At 40.2% G+C, this 20,468-nt stretch overlaps 1 protein-coding gene across 3 annotated transcripts in view; it reads left to right on the plus strand.

The window, feature by feature from the left end:
- The window catches only part of PTPRG (protein tyrosine phosphatase receptor type G), a 745,294-nt gene that overhangs the window by 671,576 nt on the left and 53,250 nt on the right, over window positions 1–20,468 (plus strand). For 2 of the 3 annotated variants that reach the window (XM_005547516.5, XM_045384827.3), the window contains 2 exons: window positions 6,498–6,584; window positions 19,105–19,196. In XM_005547516.5, coding sequence (XP_005547573.3) covers window positions 6,498–6,584; window positions 19,105–19,196 — 179 coding nt within the window. The remainder of the gene's footprint in view (window positions 1–6,497; window positions 6,585–19,104; window positions 19,197–20,468) is intronic. The other variant, XM_005547515.5, reaches the window with a different exon arrangement.

Raw genomic sequence — 20,468 nt, forward strand, 5'->3', positions numbered from 1 at the left:
CTCATCGGGGACTATTTGAGCAGTGTTTTTATAGGCAGCAACAAGGGTCAGTGGGGAGACATTTATTCTAAAATGTTTTTAGCTGAGATGTTTCAGGTAGGATGCTGTAGTTCTCCCTTGAATGTCCCTTGCAAAGGTCTGCATTGAAGAGTGGTAGGAACCAGAATCTGTAATAACACAGAAGTTGCTATAAAACTAGGAAGAAATGTACGCAAAGTGATTTTGGACAAGGGGCAGGGTTGTGAGGCAGATAATAAAAATAAAATCAACTAACAGTTACAGCTTTAATGGGACCCTATTGTGTGCCTTATAAATATTGCAATGCATATCAACCATGCAGTGGTTCAGAGCTGTTGGAAATAAGGGAAAAGAAATCAATTCAAAAGTTTTCGAAGTATGCCATTTTGGTCTTACTACTTTAAGATGGTAGTAAAACATACCTTTTGAATTGCAACAGTCAGATATTGCATTCCAAGAGCTCCCCATCCCCTGCCTTACCAAGACAAGCTGTTTATATGGCACTAATGTGCTGACATTCCTGAAAAGACTTGGAGCAGCACAGCTGCTGCCACTCAGAGAGAAGAGGAAAATTTTTGGAAGGTTTCTTTTTGATTTACATAATTTGAGGTTAATGCTGGGAGAGGAGCTATGTGCCCAGTGTCCAGTCAGTGTGCTGGGGGTACAACTTATTTATTAGTTGTGCTGTAGAATGGCATAGCTATTACAAGCTAGACATTTCTGTCTGCTTAGAATTGTGAGTATTACAAAGATATTTTTGGGTTTTTTTTTTTTCTGTAATCCTGAGGGATGTTGCGTAGAAGGTAGTTCTGATTGCTCTGATGAGCAGTATCTCACCCCTGAAATAGCTTTGTATATCTGAAAAGGCTTTGTATATCTAAAGGTTCTTAAGCAAAAAACCTTTTTTTCTTTTTGAGATGGAGTTTCACTTTTGTCACCCAGGCTGTAGTGCAATGGCTTGATCTCAGCTCACTGCACCTCTGCCTCCTGGGTTCAAGCGATTCTCCTGCCTCAGCCTCTCGCATAGCTGGGATTACAGGCACCCACCACCACGCCCAGCTAATTTTTGTATTTTTAGTAGAGATGGATTTTGCCATGTTGGCCAGGCTGGTCTCAAACTCCTGACCTCAGGTGATCCACCTGCCTCCATCTCCCAAAGTGCTGGGATTACAGGCGTGAGCCACCACGCCTGGCCAAGCAAAGAACCTTTTATGACTATGTACCATACTAAACATGTGCTCAGCAGATTACACCTCCACCTAATTAGTATATGAATCCTGGGAAATAATTAGTATTGTTATGTTCATTTTGCAGATCAGAAAACAGAGGCTTAGTAAGATCATGTGACATACCCAAGTCACAGTGTTAATTTTTGGTGGATCATGGATTTGAACCCCGACAATTTGATTTCATAGCCCACTGTGTTAACCAGTACGTTATCTTGTCCAGAGGAGGAGTAGCATGCCTGGTGGCATATATTGCCCTCCACAACCTACTTTTGTAGTGCATGTTTGTGTGTCAAAAAGACACACAAAAAGGGGGATGTCTCCGCTGCTGGACATGGTGGGAGTAAACTGGTTTGGAAGGCCAGACGGAAATCATCCTTTGTTTTGGATTTGCCAAAATCATGTGGAAGAAAACTTCAGAAACCAGTTATATTTTCAGGTGTTCTGGAAGGTGACTAGTGGTATTCACTCAGTTACATCTCCATCATTTGAGATTTTGATGTTGAATAATATAACCTATTTGGTCTGTCTCAGTCCAGCTGATCATTGCTAGTTTTCTTGATATTAAATGTTTAATATCTTATTGACCATAATTCTAGCCTAGAAAAAGACTTTCCAAAAGTATAGAGCAGCTTTACTTCTCAAATTCAGATAGGGCTGAGCTAACTTCTGATTCTGGAACAGAAAACTGGATACTCTCTAAGTGGGAATTGTAACATCTGACCCAGGTTTGTTAAAATTTGGTATGAGAAGGACTTCACACTCTGATCTGGTAGATTCACTTCAGCACATGACCGAGCCATCTGTAAATTCTGTGGTAAGTCAGTCAACACCAATTTAGCCACATATGCAAATACGAAAAGGTCTCTCTTTTACTCTAAGTCCCATCTTTAGATTTTCAGAAATTTTGCCATGTGTTGGTGCCTCCTCATTAAGAATGCTGTTCATGAAAACAAGTGAGTTTTGTTGACATTGCAATTTTTTTTCTTCCCTGGATGTTCAGTGGGAGACAGAGTGTAATAAATATGAAGGGATGCAAACCGCAAATGTGTGGGGGATTTGTGTTGGCATAATGGAGGCTCAGGCAAACAAACAGATGCATGCGAGAGTCGAGAGTGGCATGTGGTAACACCCCTCTCTTGCTTGAGGGATGACTGACCACATGTGCCTCACTGGAAGGCAGATCCCTCCTGTACTGCCACAGAAGCAACAATGACACCAGAGCTGCTGTGAGCCCAGGCACGTGCTCTTCACCCATCTGCTCTGGCAGCCAACACTTCCAGGTCTACTTGATGATGACTGTATTTTGGTATAGGTGTTTGTCCCCTTTTCACCCCAACAAAGTCACAAAGGAGACAGGTGTCATAAGAATGACTCCTCCCATGCAGGTAACTGTGAAGACGTAGGAAAGGGGAAACACCCCTGTTAACCAGCAATAATGGCTGAATTAATACAAAGAACACTTCATGTTATTTAATCCTCCAGCAGCCATGCGTGGTAGGCAAGGCATCAGGGACTGCATCATCCTTGTCCCAAGAGAGGAAACAGTTTCCAGAAGGGGGAATGACTTGTCCAGGATCATACAGCTTATAAGTTTTTGAATTTCTCAGACTTAGCATTTTGGGTTTTTTGTTGACCTGAGACCCTTTATGGCTGGCCTAGTTACTCCTTTGTTAGTTCATTCAACATTTCTTAAGCATCTAGTTAGTTCCAGGCACTGGAGAGCCATTGAGGGGACAGAGTTCCTGCATTTAAGGGACTCAAACCTTAGAGGAAGACAGGAGCAGGTAAACCAAGGTAATCCCAAATAGAGTCGAAAACTGGTGGTCTCCAGACCAGTTTTATTTAGCTGACATGTTTTTATAAAATCTTGAATTATTTAGAAAATAGAAGGATGTGACAAAAAACCCGAGTTGTCTGGCTTCTTGTGATAAACTGGACAATTTAGCAACATTATTCTCAGATTCCTTTGTGTCGGTGGATGGCGCCATGGTGGCCATTTTTGAGAGGCTCTCCCTTGCCAGTTTGCCAGTCTCTGCCCTCCCCACTGTTCCCTGCCTATTTGGCCTCTGTGGGTGGTTAAATTTGCATTCCCCTGGGTTGCAATAGTGATCAAGGAAACTTGATCTGAGAGGGACTCTGACCACAGCCAGGGTTAGGTGAGAAGGAGAGGGAGCCAAGAAAGATTTCTCGGAGGAGAGACTCTGACCACAGCCAGGGTTAGGTGAGAAGAGGGAGCCAAGAAGGATTTCTCGGAGGAGAGAATGTTTGGGCTGTATTTTTTACAAAACAAAGAAAAAGGAGGCTCGGCACAGTGGCTCATGCCGGTAATCCTAGCACTTTGGGAGGCCAAGGCGGGTGGATCACAAGGTCAGGAGTTCAAGATCAGCCTGGCCAAAATGGTGAAACCCTGTTCCTACTAAAAATACAAAAACAATTAGCCGGGCATGGTGGTGGGTGCCTGTAATCCCAGCTACTCAGGAGGCTTAGCAGAGAATTGCTTAAAATCGGAGGATGCAGTGAGCCAAGATCACGCCACTGAACTCCAGCCTGGGCAATAGAGCAAAACTCCATCTCAAAAGAAAAAAAAGTAAAGTAAAGTAAAAGGAGACGTGCTCCAGGCAGAGGTCGCTGTGTAGGAGATGACCCAGAAGCACTGGATCATGGCACATCCATTGTTTGTTAGGGCAAACTCTGCCAAACTGCCCTTTCTTTATGCAAAGCAAAGTCGACTGTTATGGGTAGAATCAGATTCTTTTCTGAAAGATTCTACATGTACGAAGGCACTGGGTCAGTCCTAGTTGCTCAGTGTCCTCTTATGCTGAGGGACAGAGTGAGAATCAAAAGGTAGGTTTATATAAAACTTTGTCTAGTCTGGAAAACTCTGAGCTTCCAAGTCATTATTTTTGGTGGGTTTGTGTGGTCACCATCTTTTCTACCAACAGACCATTTACTGGACCACAGGTATTCTGGCATCTTTTTTTTTTTTTTTTTTTTTAAACTGGTGAGTGTGCCATTCTTTTCTTTTTGGAACCATATCTATGGCCATATTTCAAGACTTTTTAATCATTAGGAATAATTTTTACAATTCAGCTTTTCAAAGCCTGACAATGTGTCAAGCCATTGGGGAGAGCTCAAGCACATTTTGTGGTGCCAAAATATGGCTTGCCTCAGAGGGTTTGAGTTTTTGATGACACCGTGGTGTTAAGCTATCTTGCTCTGAGATGCTGAAAGGGATGGGGGAAGGGAGTCTTTTGAGGTCCCCAACTGTTCCTGGAGGTGGTCACCTCTTTTCTTTCTCCATGTGCCTGTGCTGGGAGATCTGGGTCACATGGCAGCTAATGCTGCCGATCCCAGGCAACTTTTTGCTCAATAACTGTTTCCCAAATGGCTACTCAGGGGCCTTTCAGAATTCACGAGAGCTGTCAGTTGTTATAGTAACCGGCCCCCTGCTGTCGAGTTGGCCCTGAGATGCCAGTGGAAGCTCTTGGAACAAGCTAACACATAGTCATTAGACAAAAGCAGAAAGAGATTCACTGCTAAAGGTTGCCAGTTAAACATGCTCCATGATACTTAAAAAGCTGGACTGATTCTGTAAGGGAAGCGGTGGGTGGGTAAATTTTTAAACCAAGCTCACTTTTCAGGAAAGGGAAACTCCTTGTATGTTCAGTCTATTCTAGGTAACAATCATCTTTCTTTGGATTTCTCAGAATTAACTGTCTTCTCTCTCCCCCCAGGGTTGATTATGTCTGTTCTGTTGGTTTGCTCAGGTAGCCTCAAATATCTCAATTATTCAAGATATTAGTTATTGATTGTGTGGCATTCGCTTCTCAGCAAAAGTGTTGTCAGTTTACGGGTGGTAGTTTTAAGCGCCTGTGATTGTGTGTGAGGAAAAACTGCGGAGATAGCCGGCTCCGCTCCAAAATTCCTGAAAGAGTGAATCTGGCAGAATTCAGAGTAGGGCTAAGGGTTGAGAAAAAGTCTAAATATTTTAGGAAGCTGCAAATTTCAAGTTTTTATGAGAATTTGTAAAAACATTCCAACACACTCATGATTTCTTCAGATTAATGTTCGTAGCCACACTGAGTATATCCATGATGTTTGTAGGACAGTTGTTGTAGTTCCAGGATGTACTCAATAGAGGGAGACAAGAAGTTCTGTGTTACAGCAGTCCCTCCCCCCTTGTAATCGTATTTCCAAGTTTGACTTCTCCAAGTTTTGGTTCCTGTGCCAAGCACTTTTACCTAATATGAAGTCTAGTAATTAACACAATAATTGAAAGCTTGTATTAAGGGTGAAGAAAACCTAACACTCAAGAATTAGAGGATGTTCATTCCTAGAAGTAAAAAACCACCAGCGGACTCAATAGTTAAGATGTTAATTCCTTTGGAATTACATACCTGGCTTCAGAATTCTTTGTGGGACTCAATAGAGCTTCCAAAAAAGAAAACTTCCATATATCTGAGTTTGTCATTGCTGTTTTATCGACAGAGTTTGGAAAAAGAATAGGAATCATTTCAGTGTGAAATCTTATAGCCCAGCTGGTTTGGGAGACTAAATATAATTAAATAAATACTTTCAAGTGTTCTTGTGTGACAGAAGTGCATCTTTCAAATTCTGTAGCCAAGTCTCAGATGCTACAGTTATTTAAGTTTTAAGGGGAAACTAAATATAGGACTTAATATATAGTAATAACTTGCCAACTGCTGTTCCCATCTCCCTGAGGTGCCTCTCGTATTGTGAATTAAGAAAATGTTTGTTCTGAGATGAAAGCATGGGGTAAAAGACAAAACCCCAAATGTGTCTAATGGCACCAAATTCAGAGACATTTGTCACAGAAGGGAGGACCAAATGATCTCCAAGTTAACTTTACTCCAATGATATTTTAAGCCATTCTGTTTGCCAGGGCAGTGTGTCAAAGGTGGAAGAGTGGGTATGTGCATGACAAGGGTCATCACTGTGTGATATCCTAACCTTCCATTAACACCAGAGTAATAGAGGCTGCGACTATGTAAAGATGACTTACAAGAGTAAAGTTCTGACTGGGTATTTCTTACCTCAGCATAAAAGCTCCTCATAAAGTCCAGACACCTTTGTGCCTCAGCATCCTCTTTTGAAAATGTCACAGATGAGGCCTGATGACGGGGTCTGTCTGTGTTAGACGGGAGGGGAGGGCATTTGTATGGAACTCTTGGTGGCCAATTGAAAATACTGTATTCTACACCTGTTCTCTTTTGTTTTTTGTCCATTTAGAGGGTGTAACAAAATAAAGTCCAAGGGCTTTCCCAGACGTTTCCGTGAAGTGCCTTCTTCTGGGGAGAGAGGAGAGAAGGGGAGCAGGTGAGGGGCGGTCAAGCTTAAGTGGGGGGTGTCTTGATGGCCGGGACTGGCTTGCCAAATTTTTGTTTTGTTGCCATGGGGATTAAAGTCTTGTAGATGGCGCAGTGGTGAAACTCACCTGCTTTACCTGAATTCCCAAAAGTAAGACTTGCAAATGTCAATTCAGCTTGTGGGTAGCTGGTACCAATTAAAGTATGTCCTGTGTGTGCTTGCTTTGCTTTATTTTGCAGTTTTGGGGGTGTTACTTGTTTCTGGGTTTGTATGTACTGGGGGTGCTCTATGTTTGTGTGTCTGTATGTGTGTTGCATCCATTTTCTTTACAAATTTTCAGATATTTGCATGGTTTTGAGCTTTTAAAAAAACATATAATGCATGCATTTAGCCTTATGTGAAAAATACCTCTTAGAAACCTAAATTTGTAGATAAGTTAGGGATGAAGAGTAGGAAGGGGAGACAGAAGTGAGCAAACGTGGATGTACTGTGTGTTTTTCCTTAAGAATGGTGAATTTTTTTTTTTTTTAAAAGGAAACGCATATGAGTTCTGGATAGTTTGAATACTTGGAAAAATTATTGTCCTGGAAAGATTTATAATAAATGTTTGGAACTCATGATTGTGCAGTTTTAATCACCACACTTGAATCTCTTGATAATATTTCTGTAAGGCCTGTCTTAGGCAAACTCTATTTAATATTAAGATCTTTTAATATTAAATTGCTAATTAGACTAATTCACTAATCCATATTATGTCAGAAGCAGTCCCTTTTTACTTTCAATGAACCAATTTATAGGATTTATGTTAGAATTTTTACATGGAATGATTCATCTCCATTGGTTGTGGGTAAATCAGATTACTGAGATGAAATTTTAGATACCCAACTATTTTAATCAGATAAACCTATGAAATCTGAGACGGTATAGTTTAGGAGTTGTGACAGATTAATGAGAAAGTATATGATCTATTTTCTTTTACACTGTACTGTGTAATTTCGGCCTTATAGGGAAAGCAATAACTGCTAACACTGGTAACTAAATTATTCTGTGATCTCTTTTTGCTTATTAATGTCTTTAATACATTTTCAAAGTTAAGGATAGAAACTGAAATAGAAACTTCTCTATAGTTTTGGAGTCAAAGATTAATCTTAAGAGAGGAAGACGCTGGACATTATTTAAATGCCTGTCATACCCAGTCCATTATAAATATAATGTGTTTTTGACTATAACACTTTAAAGAGCCAGCATCACCTTATGAACATCATAAGGATAAATGCACATCCAGTTTCAAGTCCTCCCCAGAAGTGATGCTGTAGCCTGCCAGACTATTTCTTTTAGGTACCTGGACCCCCACATGTCAGTGGGCCCATTATAGATATATTTTAGATCCTAACAGAGAGGCCCCAGTCTCTCTGGTATCTTCTCTGCTGCTCAGTGAGGGAAGCACAATCAGTGTCATCCAGGTCTAGGAGTTGGGAACCATCTTGTGAAACTACAGGTATTTATAGAATCCGTCTGATTGTGAATCATATTCACTTTTTAAAATAGTGTAGCAGCTTAAAAGACAAACTGTGGCTCAGGGAGGTATGTGTTCTAACTGCAACTCTGCCACTTCCTGGCCCTGTGACTAGGAAGGGCCCATAGAGCCTCCGTTTACTTATCTAGAAAATAAGTCTAATGATAGCAACTTTTCATGAGGTTGTTGTGAAGATTAAATGGGGGTAGTATATGTAAAATGCTTAGTGTGTGAAATGTATTAACCCATCGAGAAATTGAGTAAATTGAGGCTCTGAGAAGTTGTCACTTGGCTAGGTCACCCTGCTTAGTGGCTGCCTTGGGACTCCACTGCCGCAGTGTGGTACTCCTGAGGAGTACGCCTTCTCACAGCTACGTGTGCTATGCTAAGTACTCCATGAAAACGATATGGGCCAGGTATAGATCCTGTCCTCAAGGGGTGCCATGTCTGTGCTCTTCCTTATGCTAGCAGCCCTGCCATACTGTACAATTCCTCATTCTGGCCCACTGTCCCCTCTCCTTCCCGATGCTCTCTCCGCAGGCACTTTTGCCACCTCCTTTCCTGACCTGTGTCCATCCTGCTGCTGCTCTATAAAAGGGCTTTGAAAGACAGGGTGCCCCCTTCCTCTGCCAGGCTTCTGCAGGAGGCTAGAATCAGGCTCTCTCTCACCTTTGCCTTTTTCAGTCCACTCTCATTTTCTCTGCTGGCTTGTATCTCCACCCAAAATGTGGCCAGGAATCAGGAGAAGAGCCCCCAGTGATGCCTAAATTGCAACCCTCCAAACAGCTACAAGAGCTGTCACAGAGTCCCTACACATTAATTTCGTGTGGCATTACTCTTCTGCCCCTGTCATCTCCCAGTCCCACAGCAGGAAGGAAGGGGGACTGTGCCACTAAGACACGTTGCACAGAGAATTGCTAAAAGCAGGACAATGGCTGTGAGAGGTGATTATCCTCCCAGAAAGGAGAGGAAAAAAACATTGAAAATCAGACCCAAGTATATTTAATTCCTTGATAAAGCTGATTTAAGTTTTGAGTAGGTAATACTTGACATGATTCAAAATCAAAAAGTTTAAAATTATATGTATCCCTAAATTACCATCCCATCACTCACCCACTCTGTTCCCTACCTCCTCACAAATAGGTAGCCCCTATTGCTAGTTTGTTGTCTATTCTTCCAGGGATTGTTACACATATATAAGCAAATAATGAATATCCTTTTATCCCCTTGTACACAATGGAATACAACATATGCGATCATGTGTCTTGCTATTCTCACTTAACACAGGTTTTCCCTATGCCTATATAATTTCTTCATTCTTTTACACAGAAGCATGGTATTCCTTTGTATAGATGTGTCATGATTTAGTTAACCAGTCCCCTGTGGCTGTCATTTTGATTGTTCTCCGTCTTTTGTTATTGCAAACAATTGTGTGATTAGTAAGTTTATGTGTCACTTTGCAAGTGGATAAGCATGTCTGTAGGAAAATTTTCAGAGGAACATTTATTGGCTGTATCACAGGGTACACACTATTGTGCATGTATGGTGCCAAATTGCCCTCCATAATGGGGTACCAAGGTGGGTTTCTCTCGACAGTCTATGAGCATGCCTGTTTCCCTACGGCCAACCCAGCACACTGCATTGTCAAACGCTGGCTTTTTTACTAACCTCATAGGTGAAAAAGAGACGGTGTCTCAGTGTAGTTTTAATGTGTTGTCTCTTACTATAAGTGGGATTGAACCATTTGTGTTTCTGTAAACTGTTTTTATCTTTTGCTTATTTTTTCTTTCAGTTATTGATCTTTTTCTAATGAAGAGAGATATCCCTTGGTAGCAATACGGGTTGCAAATATTTTTTCCCAATTCGTAGTTTACTTCTTAATTGTATTTATGGTTCTTCTTTGATGTTTATATAATCAGATTTATCTATATTTTCTGTTGTTTTCTAGATTTCGAGTTTTCTTTTAAAAGTCTCTCCATTCTGAGGTTACTCTTTTTAAAATTACTTTTATGGTTTCAAATTTTAATAGTAAATTCATTTGGAATTTAACCTGGTTGATCGTGTGATGTCTGAATCTACTTCTTTTTTTCCCCATATGGTCTCAAGTATTTAAAAAATATACTGCAATCTGGGGCTTAGTGAAGAGTCATATAATACCTTCTTAGATCCTTAAAATATCACTCACAGCAAAATACAGTCAATCAGTATATTAACAAAATAAGGAGTTGCCAAAAGGCTTTTACCCAGACATTTTAGATTGTAAATACTGAAAAATATGTGCAGCAAATAAAATGTGAATTTCATTTCTTACCTCCTCCCCAAAATGAGTTGGACTATCATATCACCATTGACCTTCCCAAATCAGTGGGATATTGTGTCAGTGCCTTAAAAGTGTGGCAAATGAGGTGGAGAGCCCCTCAAACCTCAGTCCAGATGTTCAGAATATTCCAGTCTAGGGTCTGAAGGGTGAGACAGCCACCTTAAAGCCCCTGACTTCAAGCCTTCTTTTCTAGGTAATAGCTGGAAGCCTTGGGAAGTACTGTCCAGGGCTCACTTTCTCAAAGCCAGCTATAATATAGGAACTGTCACGGCCTCGTCACAATGTGGTTTCCGAAGAGACGTTTTCTCTCTTACCTTCTGGAAAGTATTACCAGTACTTCAGTCAGACCTAGGCATCTGCAAGGATTTCTTGGCAAACTTAATGCCTAGCTAAGAGAATATAGTTTTGAGACCACTTTTGTGCCTATAATTTATCATTTTCTCCCACCTTCCTAAAGATATTAATTGCAGGCAATTTGAATCATCCAATAAAATTCTCACCATGGGAATCAGATTTTTGTCACTTCTAACTGTACCAAAAGTTGACTAGGCCATCTCTCCTATTCATGTGAAATCCAAAATATTTTTGAAACATTCTCTCCTCATTTTAGTGTCTGTTTGCTCTTTCACACCCCATCCATCATTGCATGATTTTGTTCTCTTTTCTCTTCCCTTTTCCCTTTCTCTCTCCTCATATCTTTAAGCCCTGCTTATCTAAGGTATGACAGCCATATGCCCTGGGACTTCCACAGCCCTCATGTGAAACTTGCCATTTGATTATCCCCCAAAGCACATTGACATTTGTCAAATCTCACGCCCCCTTTTATGATTTGGAAAATATGGCCACCAGAAACATATTTTGGTTTGAGTTTTTCTTTTGAGAAGATCCCTTCCGGAAGAGATACTACAAGTGTAAACTGAGTTTTATAAACTGAATCACTTAACATGCCATAAAGGAAACTTAACAGCAAGTGAGTTGTTGTATATGAAAAATCTCAACTTAGAACTTACATTGGGCTCCTTTCCAAGTGGAATCCCGGAGTTATTTCAGACACTTCTCTTTGAGGAAAAGCCCAACAACGCCTACAGCCTTTTTCTTTTATTGTTGTATTTGTCACTTCAATTTATTGAAACATTTTGCCCTAATAAATCAATCCATGCCTTTTTAATACAGCCCTCAATCATCTTCCTTGAAGGCATGTGAATATTTTCAAGCTTTCTCTTTGTAAGTGGCTCTTACTTATGCAGGGTTTACTACAACAGATCCATTTACAAAAGTAAATATTAATGTGATTTATTTTCTTGACAGCATGAAAATAAATGGGATTATTAGCGGGTATGCCACTGTAAATTTAAATGAGGGCAGTGTGTAAATCAGTTAAGATTATATAATTAATATTCAGCAGCAGCTCAGCTAACTGCCCTCTCTAGTCTGCAATTAGAATTTTGAGCTACACACTGCTAATAATCTCTTTGTCACCCTGATGTGATTATAGAACCATTGAGTTTAATTTGAAGACAGTGACTTGGTTTCTAATTCCTATATACCGACATTCGGTTAGTTCATGATTCTGGGTTTTCATACGAGTCTGGAGGCCATATTGTGGTCCTACACCCTGCCCATGTCCAGCAGTTATGGTGTTGTTCAGGACAGTGTTGTAATAAACGGAGGACCCTGGATGAGAACAATGTGACATCCCAAGCTTGTCAAAGTGGATGTACATGTTGACCCAGATGTCTGTAGATGGCAGGAACCCCTTTTTCCTGTAAGCAGGTTTGGAGACCTGCCTTTTAAGGAGGTTTTTTATTTGTTTGTTTTTTAATACAGCAGTGTTGTGTGGAATTCCAGACATTTCTAATGTTCAGTCTTTCTGCACTTAAGTTCAGTACTTTGCTTCTGAAAAATATTGGTCACTAAATTATTTCCAGGTTCTTGTCAGAAGGGCAGAAAGAGACAAGAAAATTGTTAGCTCATATCAGAGGTTATCTAAACAGGTAGCTGGAAGAACAGAAGCCACAGAAAAAAAGGCCTTTATGCAGAAATTTGGTCATTCTGGGTATTCTTCCTTAAGAATGTATCAAATTCCTGGGTAGCAATGGGGGTCAGAAGTCTAGAGGTTTTTTTTGTTTGTTTGTTTGTTTTGGTTATTTTGCTACATTTTGTTTGGATAGTAAGTCTCTATAACTGGAATTTTATTAATACTTACAAAGGACTGTCAGAGCAGCTGGGTGTGTGTGTGTTTCATTAGTCAAGAAGGCCAATTAAACATACTGGAACCTGTCATGTGCTGACAGTGTGTATTTTTCAGCAGGGAGCTCAGGGACTTGACGTTGACAGCTGATACTGGCCGATGTGTTTCACATCCTGACTAAAAGATGTACTCTGCAGGTGTGTGTGCTCTGCTTTCCCAAGAGTAGACTTTATTTTTAAAGAGGTCTTTATCCTTAAAATATGTCCCTTATTTGAAAGCATGGCAGGTTATTTTTAAAAATTTCAGTCCAAGAGAAAATATTCCTAATCATAAGCTTCATGTGTCCCATGTGGGCTTTTAAGAAGCTGTGCATACTCGCACACTCCTACCATCAGGGCTTCAAACACTGTACAGTTCTGGACCACAGGTGTGGGTTGTGGGCTTGAGACCCAGAAAACTGCTAGCCAGACTCCATACAGATTTGATCAGCTACTATCACACATTACCCTCTGGACTTCCAATCAAACCTTTCTTAGAAATCTTTTGAAGACATATGACCCCATGTTTGGTTTTCTAGAAAGGGATGAATGAGTGGAGAGTAACAGAGGAAGCTTGCTTCCACTCTGCTACTTGGAACTTTCTATAGAGATATGCATAGATCTAATATGTTAGTCATCTTTGGTCAAGCACCAGAAGCACTTAGGTAGCATTTAGGGCTATGCTGTAAGAAAAGTGCATTCTTTTGAACAGGGACTCTCATTCGGTGTGGCAAAATGCTTACTCTGTGAGAGGCATGTGAGAAATGGGACCAACTTAGGGACCAACAGATTTACATCTCCCATTTCACTTTCATTCTGTCTCACATACCCACTGAGTTCAAATTGAGGAAATACCTTGTGCAAACTGAGCTCTTTCTCGTACCCATCTGGGAGCATTCAGTGAATGTTTCATGTAAGTCCCTCTATCTTGGGTACCTTGTTGATGGGGGTGGGCTTTAGAAAGCCATCTAAAACAGTGGTTTTCCAGTTTGTTTAAGTGGCAGGAAACTTGGAATTCAGGATGTCAGAACATCATTATTATTAATAATATTGAAGTAAATATTCACAACTTCAATGCCTTCATAGAAACTGAAATTAATTTTCCTACCAGACAAGTATAGCAGTCCACAAGGGTGGACTCTCAGGAACCATTTTCCCTTCCTCAGAGTGGTTCATAATTGGACACAGTACATACCAGAATCCCTAGAGGGAGTCTTCACAATACGCAGAGCTATACCCTACCCTGCACCTGCTCTGTTAGAATCATCATTAATGGGGCTTACCCTGCCTGGGTATTCTAAAAGCTCCCTAAGCCAAAGAGCTATGCACTGCTTATTAATAACCACCATTTGATGATACTTTACTGATAAGAGAGAGAGAGACTGAGAGACTAAGAGAGAGAGAGACTGAGAGACTGACTGTTCAGGCCTGGCCCTCCAAAATTAAGGCATACCTAAATCAGAGAACTTAAAGTGTCAGAAAGATAAATGCTGCAAATGTACAATAGGGGGAAGTATAAGATAACTTATACTTACTAGGTCATTACTAGGTCATTACTAGGCCTGTCAGGGTCAGTGAAAATAATGTTACCTGGCCTCAGTTTCTTAAAGGGGACAGACAGCACTCAGGGGTTGGGGAGGGGATGGGAAGTAAAAGGGCAGAGGTAGAAACATGAAATATATGGCGGGGAATCATTGGATTATATTTTGTAGTTAAATTTGTCAATATATTTTTTCATTACAAACATGATCTATTTCATTGATTTCCCTTTTTAGGGTACTTTCATATACAGATGTTCACTATAGAGAAATTAGGATTTTGGAAAATGGCTCTTTGTGATCCTAGAAATCTGATTCATTCAGGGAGGGTCTATAAGGGTAAGTTAGTTGAAAGATAATTAGACCTAGATAGAAAATTGAAATTGCACGCTCAGTGACACACGTAAGCACTTTGAGAAATTTTTTTTTTTTTTTTTTTTTTTTTTTTTTGAGACCAAGTCTCACTCTGTTGCCCAGGCTGGAGTGCAGTGGTGTGATCTCAGCTCACTGCAACCTCCGCCTCCCGGGTTCCAGCGTTTCTTCTGCCTCAGCCTCCCGAGTAGCTGGAACTACAGGTGCACCCCACCACGCCCAGCTAATTTTTGTATTTTTAGTAGAGATGGGATTTCACCATCTTGGCCAGGCTGGTCTCAAACTCCTGACCTTGTGATCCACCCACCTCGGCCTCCCAAAGTGCTGGGATTGCAGGCGTGAGTCACCGTGCCTGGCCAGCACTTTGAGAAATTCTATCTCCATTCCCCTGAGCTCAAAACTAGAGACAATACTGCCTCCTTAAGTAGATCACAGTTCAGAGGTTTAGAGGCATTAAAACTTGTGTTTTTCCTTCCTTTTCTCCAAAATCCCTGCTTTTGCTTTTTTATTCCTGGATACCTCTGAAGGTCAAGAAGCACAATTTTTCATGGGAATTCACTGAAATGAGCAAGTTAAAATACAATGCCTTGTGATATGCAGCTGCTTTTCTTAGGTATTAAACACAGTGTAGAATTTGTACATGCAAAGGGACCATCTTCATATTGTTAAGGATCATGAAAAGTTGACAACAGACTGACCACCTCCATCAGTCCCTGGCCCAGAGTAGACCCCCCAATAGATAGTTATTAAAGGAATAAATTAAATACCAGCATTGTAATGCCTCCATGAATTGGAAGATTAAGTAAACATTAATAAAGAGGATGCCAGTCTATGTTTGTTATCAAGAAGAGATGCATATAGAATGATCTCATTTCGTTTTTTAAAAATAAAACCCCCCATGTAGTCCCAGCTACTCGGGAGGCTGAGGCACGAGAGGCATGAGAATCACCCAAACCTGGGAGGCAGAGATTGCAGTGAGCTGAGATCGTGCCACTGCACTCCAGCCTGGACGACAGAGCAAGACTCCGTCTCAAAATAAGATACATACTCCCCCTACACCCAGAATAATAATAAATTTTAAAAAAAGAAAAAAAAAAAAACAGAAAACAGCCCATCTGTCTGTATTTGGGTGAGATTATAATAATAGCCCACAGATTGATTTCCTTGTTCCATTTCTGCTGCCCTCTAATCCATTCATCATGTAGCAGCCAAAATGAGCTTTCTGAAAGAAGCAAATCAGACAGTGCCTCTCCATGGATTAAAGCCTTTCATTGACTTTCCCCTGCTCCTAGACACCAACGAAGGTTCTTTGTGATCTGCTGGATCCTGCATGATCTGGCTCTGGCCTGCCTCTCCAACCTTGCTTTCCACAGCCTTTCCCTTGCCTCTGGCTTCCTTCCAGTTTCCTAAAATGCGCCAAGCTCCCTCTGCTCTAAGGCTCAACTAGCTGCTTGACCTGCCTAAAATGGTCTTCATCCTGAGTTTCACAGGGTTAGACCTCCTTAATCAGGCCTCAGCTTAAATGCCACCTCCTCAGTGAGGTCCCTTCCTTCAGCTGACTTCATTTACCACCACATCATTCTTATTTTCTTCATTGCTCTTGACTGAAGCAATTTGTTTGCTTGTTGTGGATTTTTCCCATGAAGACCTAAATACTGAGGGTAGGTACCTTGTGTGTCTTGTTTATCATTGTGCTCCGAGCTCCTCACTGCAGATGATCAAGGAATAGTCAATAAATGAGGAAAAGTATACAGGGTTAGGCCTCAAAATATTAATAGCGATCATCACTAGGAGGAAGATTTTGGGTGTTTTTAATTTCTTTTCTTTTCGTTCATTTTTATTGCCTAATTTTTCTGCAAAAATCATGTTGCTTATATAATACTTTATCAGTTACTCCAGTGCTTAGCCAGGCTTAAGGAAGTAGTTTTAAGGATTGCAGACAGCGGCAGAGAATGCGTTGTCTGCATACTTGATGCTGTGCAGTGGGTGCTGAATAAACATTTGCCAAATCCATTGAAATCTTTATTCTATGGGAAGATATTCTCCACAAAGTTCTGTAGTTAGTTGCCCACCCATATATTTGTGTGGGAGGCAAGTGCATGATGTGCAGCAAGGTACAGATGCGGAGCTCTGTCTCCCAGGTTTCTGATCCTTATCCCCAGTCGTGTACTTTTCTCTGGCAATCATGGAGTTATTTTACTCCGGGGAAAATCCATTATAAACAGCAGCACATGGGGCACTAGAGTGTGATTTGCTTCAGTACACACTGCTTTTTTCAAAGATAATGTGGAGCCTGTAGTTCCACATATAACTGAGAGACTGGCTGAACTGTCTGCCTGTCTTGTGGGGAAAAAAAATCTACAATATAGTATATATATCCTTTTTTCCAAGTCACTTTAACAGTAACTTGGCCAATAACAATTCTATTTATTAATAGCTTTACATTTTAGAAGTCCAATAGCAATAATAATTATGGTCTTAAAAGCTAAGTTATTTCTTGCATGTATTTTTTTTTTTTTTCAAGTTAAAGGCTAACCCAGTAAATTGCATCCCATTCATCTTAGTGACTTAGAGCACTTATTTGGGCTATTAAGCAGTTGAATAGCTGTCTTTTAACTCAACAAAAGCAGGTTTTCCTTAGCTATGATACTGGATGGTTAAGGCTTTCATTCATTTGTGAAGTCCATAACCTGTGTTTTAACTTTAATGTTACATTCTGGAAATCTGTGCAAATTGGGGAAGGTGGGGGAGGAAAGGAAGTAATCCAAGAGTAGAAAATATAATAACTAATTTAGAGAGAGAGAGAAGTTACTTTAAACATCAAAATAATTTTTTTTCACTTAGATTTCTATTGCTTTACATTGAGAAGATTTGGTTAGCACCAGAGCCCTGTAATATTATGTGCATTTCATATCCATGTAGCTTAAGTCTGACTAACTTATGTTCTTCACAAATTTAGGTAAAGGCAGCTAAGCAAAGAGTGAGGAAAACTTGTTTTAGCATTTATATTACAAATGCTGAGCAATTCATAGGGAAAAAAAAAAAAAAACCACTCATTTTTCTTCAGTGCTCTGTTAGAGTAGTCCTGGGAGGCATGTGTCAAGAGTTGTAGTAACTGACGTTCAAAATCTCCTAATGGAATGGTGCAGCAGACTAGATTGATTCTAGAGCACTATCCAAATGGAAACTGCTTAGCTACTGTCCATCTGAAAATAGGCACTGCTTAAAGAACAGCACTTCATACTATGACATGTGAACATTTCTGATTGCGTGTGGTTATAATAGCTTGTATAAAAGCTGAGATGGAAACATCTTTGTAACCATGTGGTCTCTTCACTCCCACGGAGATCTTATTTTTTATAGTTTCTTGATTTTTCTCTAACCTTCCCAACCCTAGCCCCTTCTTTGGCCTCACAGAAACAGGGTACGCCCAATGGAATCATCCCAGGATATTTTTGATTAGATGAGCAAAGACAACTGTGAAGAAAAGTTGACTTATCTGGTAGTTGGAATACGGGCCCCAGAAAAAGCAAAGTTGTAATGTGTGTAAATGTTGTTTGGTGTGCGATGCCAGAGGAGGAGGACAGATCCCAGTGACACTGTGCACCAGAAGGATGCCGCCTGCTTGGCTAAAAGACCCAGCAGTAGGGCCAGCTATTGTAAAGCCCCTCCGCCAAATGAACAGGGACCCTTCTCTGGTCACAATAGCCATTCACGCTGAGCAGCTTCATTAAATATTCAGCCTGTGCTTCCGGCAGCTCATTAGGGCCGCAATGAGCAGTGACGTGGATGCAGGAAAGCTGAGGGCCAGCCAGCATCGGAGGCAGAGGCTGAGTGAGCTGCTGATGGCTTCTCTCTTCATTGCCTGTCCTATGATGACCAGTGTGTGCTCTCTGCTTTGCTTGAAATACAGGTAAAAAAAAAAAAAACAAAAACAAGCAGATGACACTTAAGGGCTTCAAGACCTTGTCTCAGATATTGTCTGGCAAGGGCCTCTGATTCTGAGTGCTTGCCTTCCTGAAGCCCTCTGACCCCTTTAAAGAGCTGTCTGAGGCTTTGGGGGCCTTTGCTAAGCATGAACAATGTGGTGCTATTGTGTACTTGGGCTGTTTGATGACGATGTTGGAAGGGGATACAAGGTGTGGTTTTGAACTTGGTGTTGGGGATTTAGAATAGCAAATTATTCCTCTGTAACATATCAAATTTAGAAATATTGTGAGATAACCCTAGCAGTCTGTATGGTAGGTTTACTCTCTACCATGTTTTCACATATTTGAGTAGTTAAATACTAAGCCTTTCCCTTTGAACTATCAGGTTGGATACAGTGATGATAAAAAAAAAAAAAAAAAAAAAAAAAAAGGATATTCTTTAGCAATTTGGGGCCCCTCCAACAGGCTGAATGTTGTCCTTGTATCTTGTTACTTTTACATGAGTTCACCCTCAGTGCTGTGTGATGTTTAAAGCTGGGAAGATCTGTAAAATAAGAATTAAAAGATGATGAACTCAGATAGCGCATATCCTATTATTGACATGGTTTTTCTCTTTTCTACACAGAAAATGTTTTCAGACTGCTCATTTCTATGTGGAAGACAGCAATTCACCTCGAGTGGTCCCTAATGAAAGTATTCCTATTATTCCTATTCCGGGTAAGTAAGAAAGACACTGCTCTTATTTCCAGTGGGCTAATTGTTTTTCTCTTTTCTCAGTTTTGTGTGATAAAACAAGAAAATATTATTTTACAGCCTTTTAAAGCTTGCCCAGTATAAGATATCCTTAACTAAGAGTAATTTAATGAATACTCCTTTACATATCTACAAAGTAATAAAACTCTCCTTAGAGGAACAAATAACTGAGTTAATGTAGTATACAGTCATATGCAGGAAAGGAAAGTACAATAGAAAAAAGGGAAAAACCATACAAAAAACATTCTTAGTATCTACTTGAACTAAATTTCATTTGCATAGGCAATTTGTGCTTATATTTTTAAATCACAATTTGTGACACATTTTTTTAAAGGTGATACTTTTCTAAGATTCTTTCCTCTGAAAATCATGTATCTTAATGTTGAAAGTTTTGGTTCTTATGGTGGTTGTGTGGAAATAGAGGGGTACATTACTAGTCTGGTGAATATTTCACTTTTCCTCTGGTAAAAAGATAAAACACTTGGTTAGTGTTGGGGTAGGGAATGGTGGAGTGTACACTGTAGTGAATCCTAGCAAATGCCTTAGACATTTAGAAGTTCAGCAGTGGGTTAGGTGTAATAGGATGTGGGATTTGAAGATCTCACCCACCATTTCTATTTGGCATCCCTTCTCCTTTGCCAGATTTTAACTTTCTACATCCTGGTTTCATTATGTGCTTCCAAATACGTATCTTCAGATATTTTAGATACATCTATCCTCTTGACATTACTCTTTTGCAAACAGAAGCATCACTTTGATTATAATGCCACCCATTCTCCACACCTGAAGCTCCCCCATCCTGCTGATCTGCCCTATTCTCCATAACGCTTTCCACCAACTAATGTGCTATTTATTTTACTTTTTTTTTGCTCTCTTCCCACTACAATGAGAGCTTTGTAAGGGCACGTGGCTATATTCTCAGTGCTAAAATAATTCTTGGCACACAGTGGGTATTCTTTAAGTACTTAAATGAGTGAACGTTAGAAAAATTTCCTTAAAGTTCTTAAAAGGTCTTGGCTGTGAAACTCAGAGGTACAGTCATTCTTTGGGTACCATGGAGAAATACTTCTATTGTTTGCAGATTGTCACTACGTGTGGTTATGGTTGTAGACTGAATTGCCCTGTTATGTGTCTGTATATTGCTTAGTCATTAGATATTACTGGGATTGTCCATGTTTTGTACATTCTAATCAGTTTTCTCACTAAAACTTGTCACACAGAAACAAGAAGATTAAC

This window comes from Macaca fascicularis, chromosome 2, assembly GCF_037993035.2.
Source record: "Macaca fascicularis isolate 582-1 chromosome 2, T2T-MFA8v1.1".
In the NCBI taxonomy this organism is placed as follows: domain Eukaryota; kingdom Metazoa; phylum Chordata; class Mammalia; order Primates; family Cercopithecidae; genus Macaca; species Macaca fascicularis.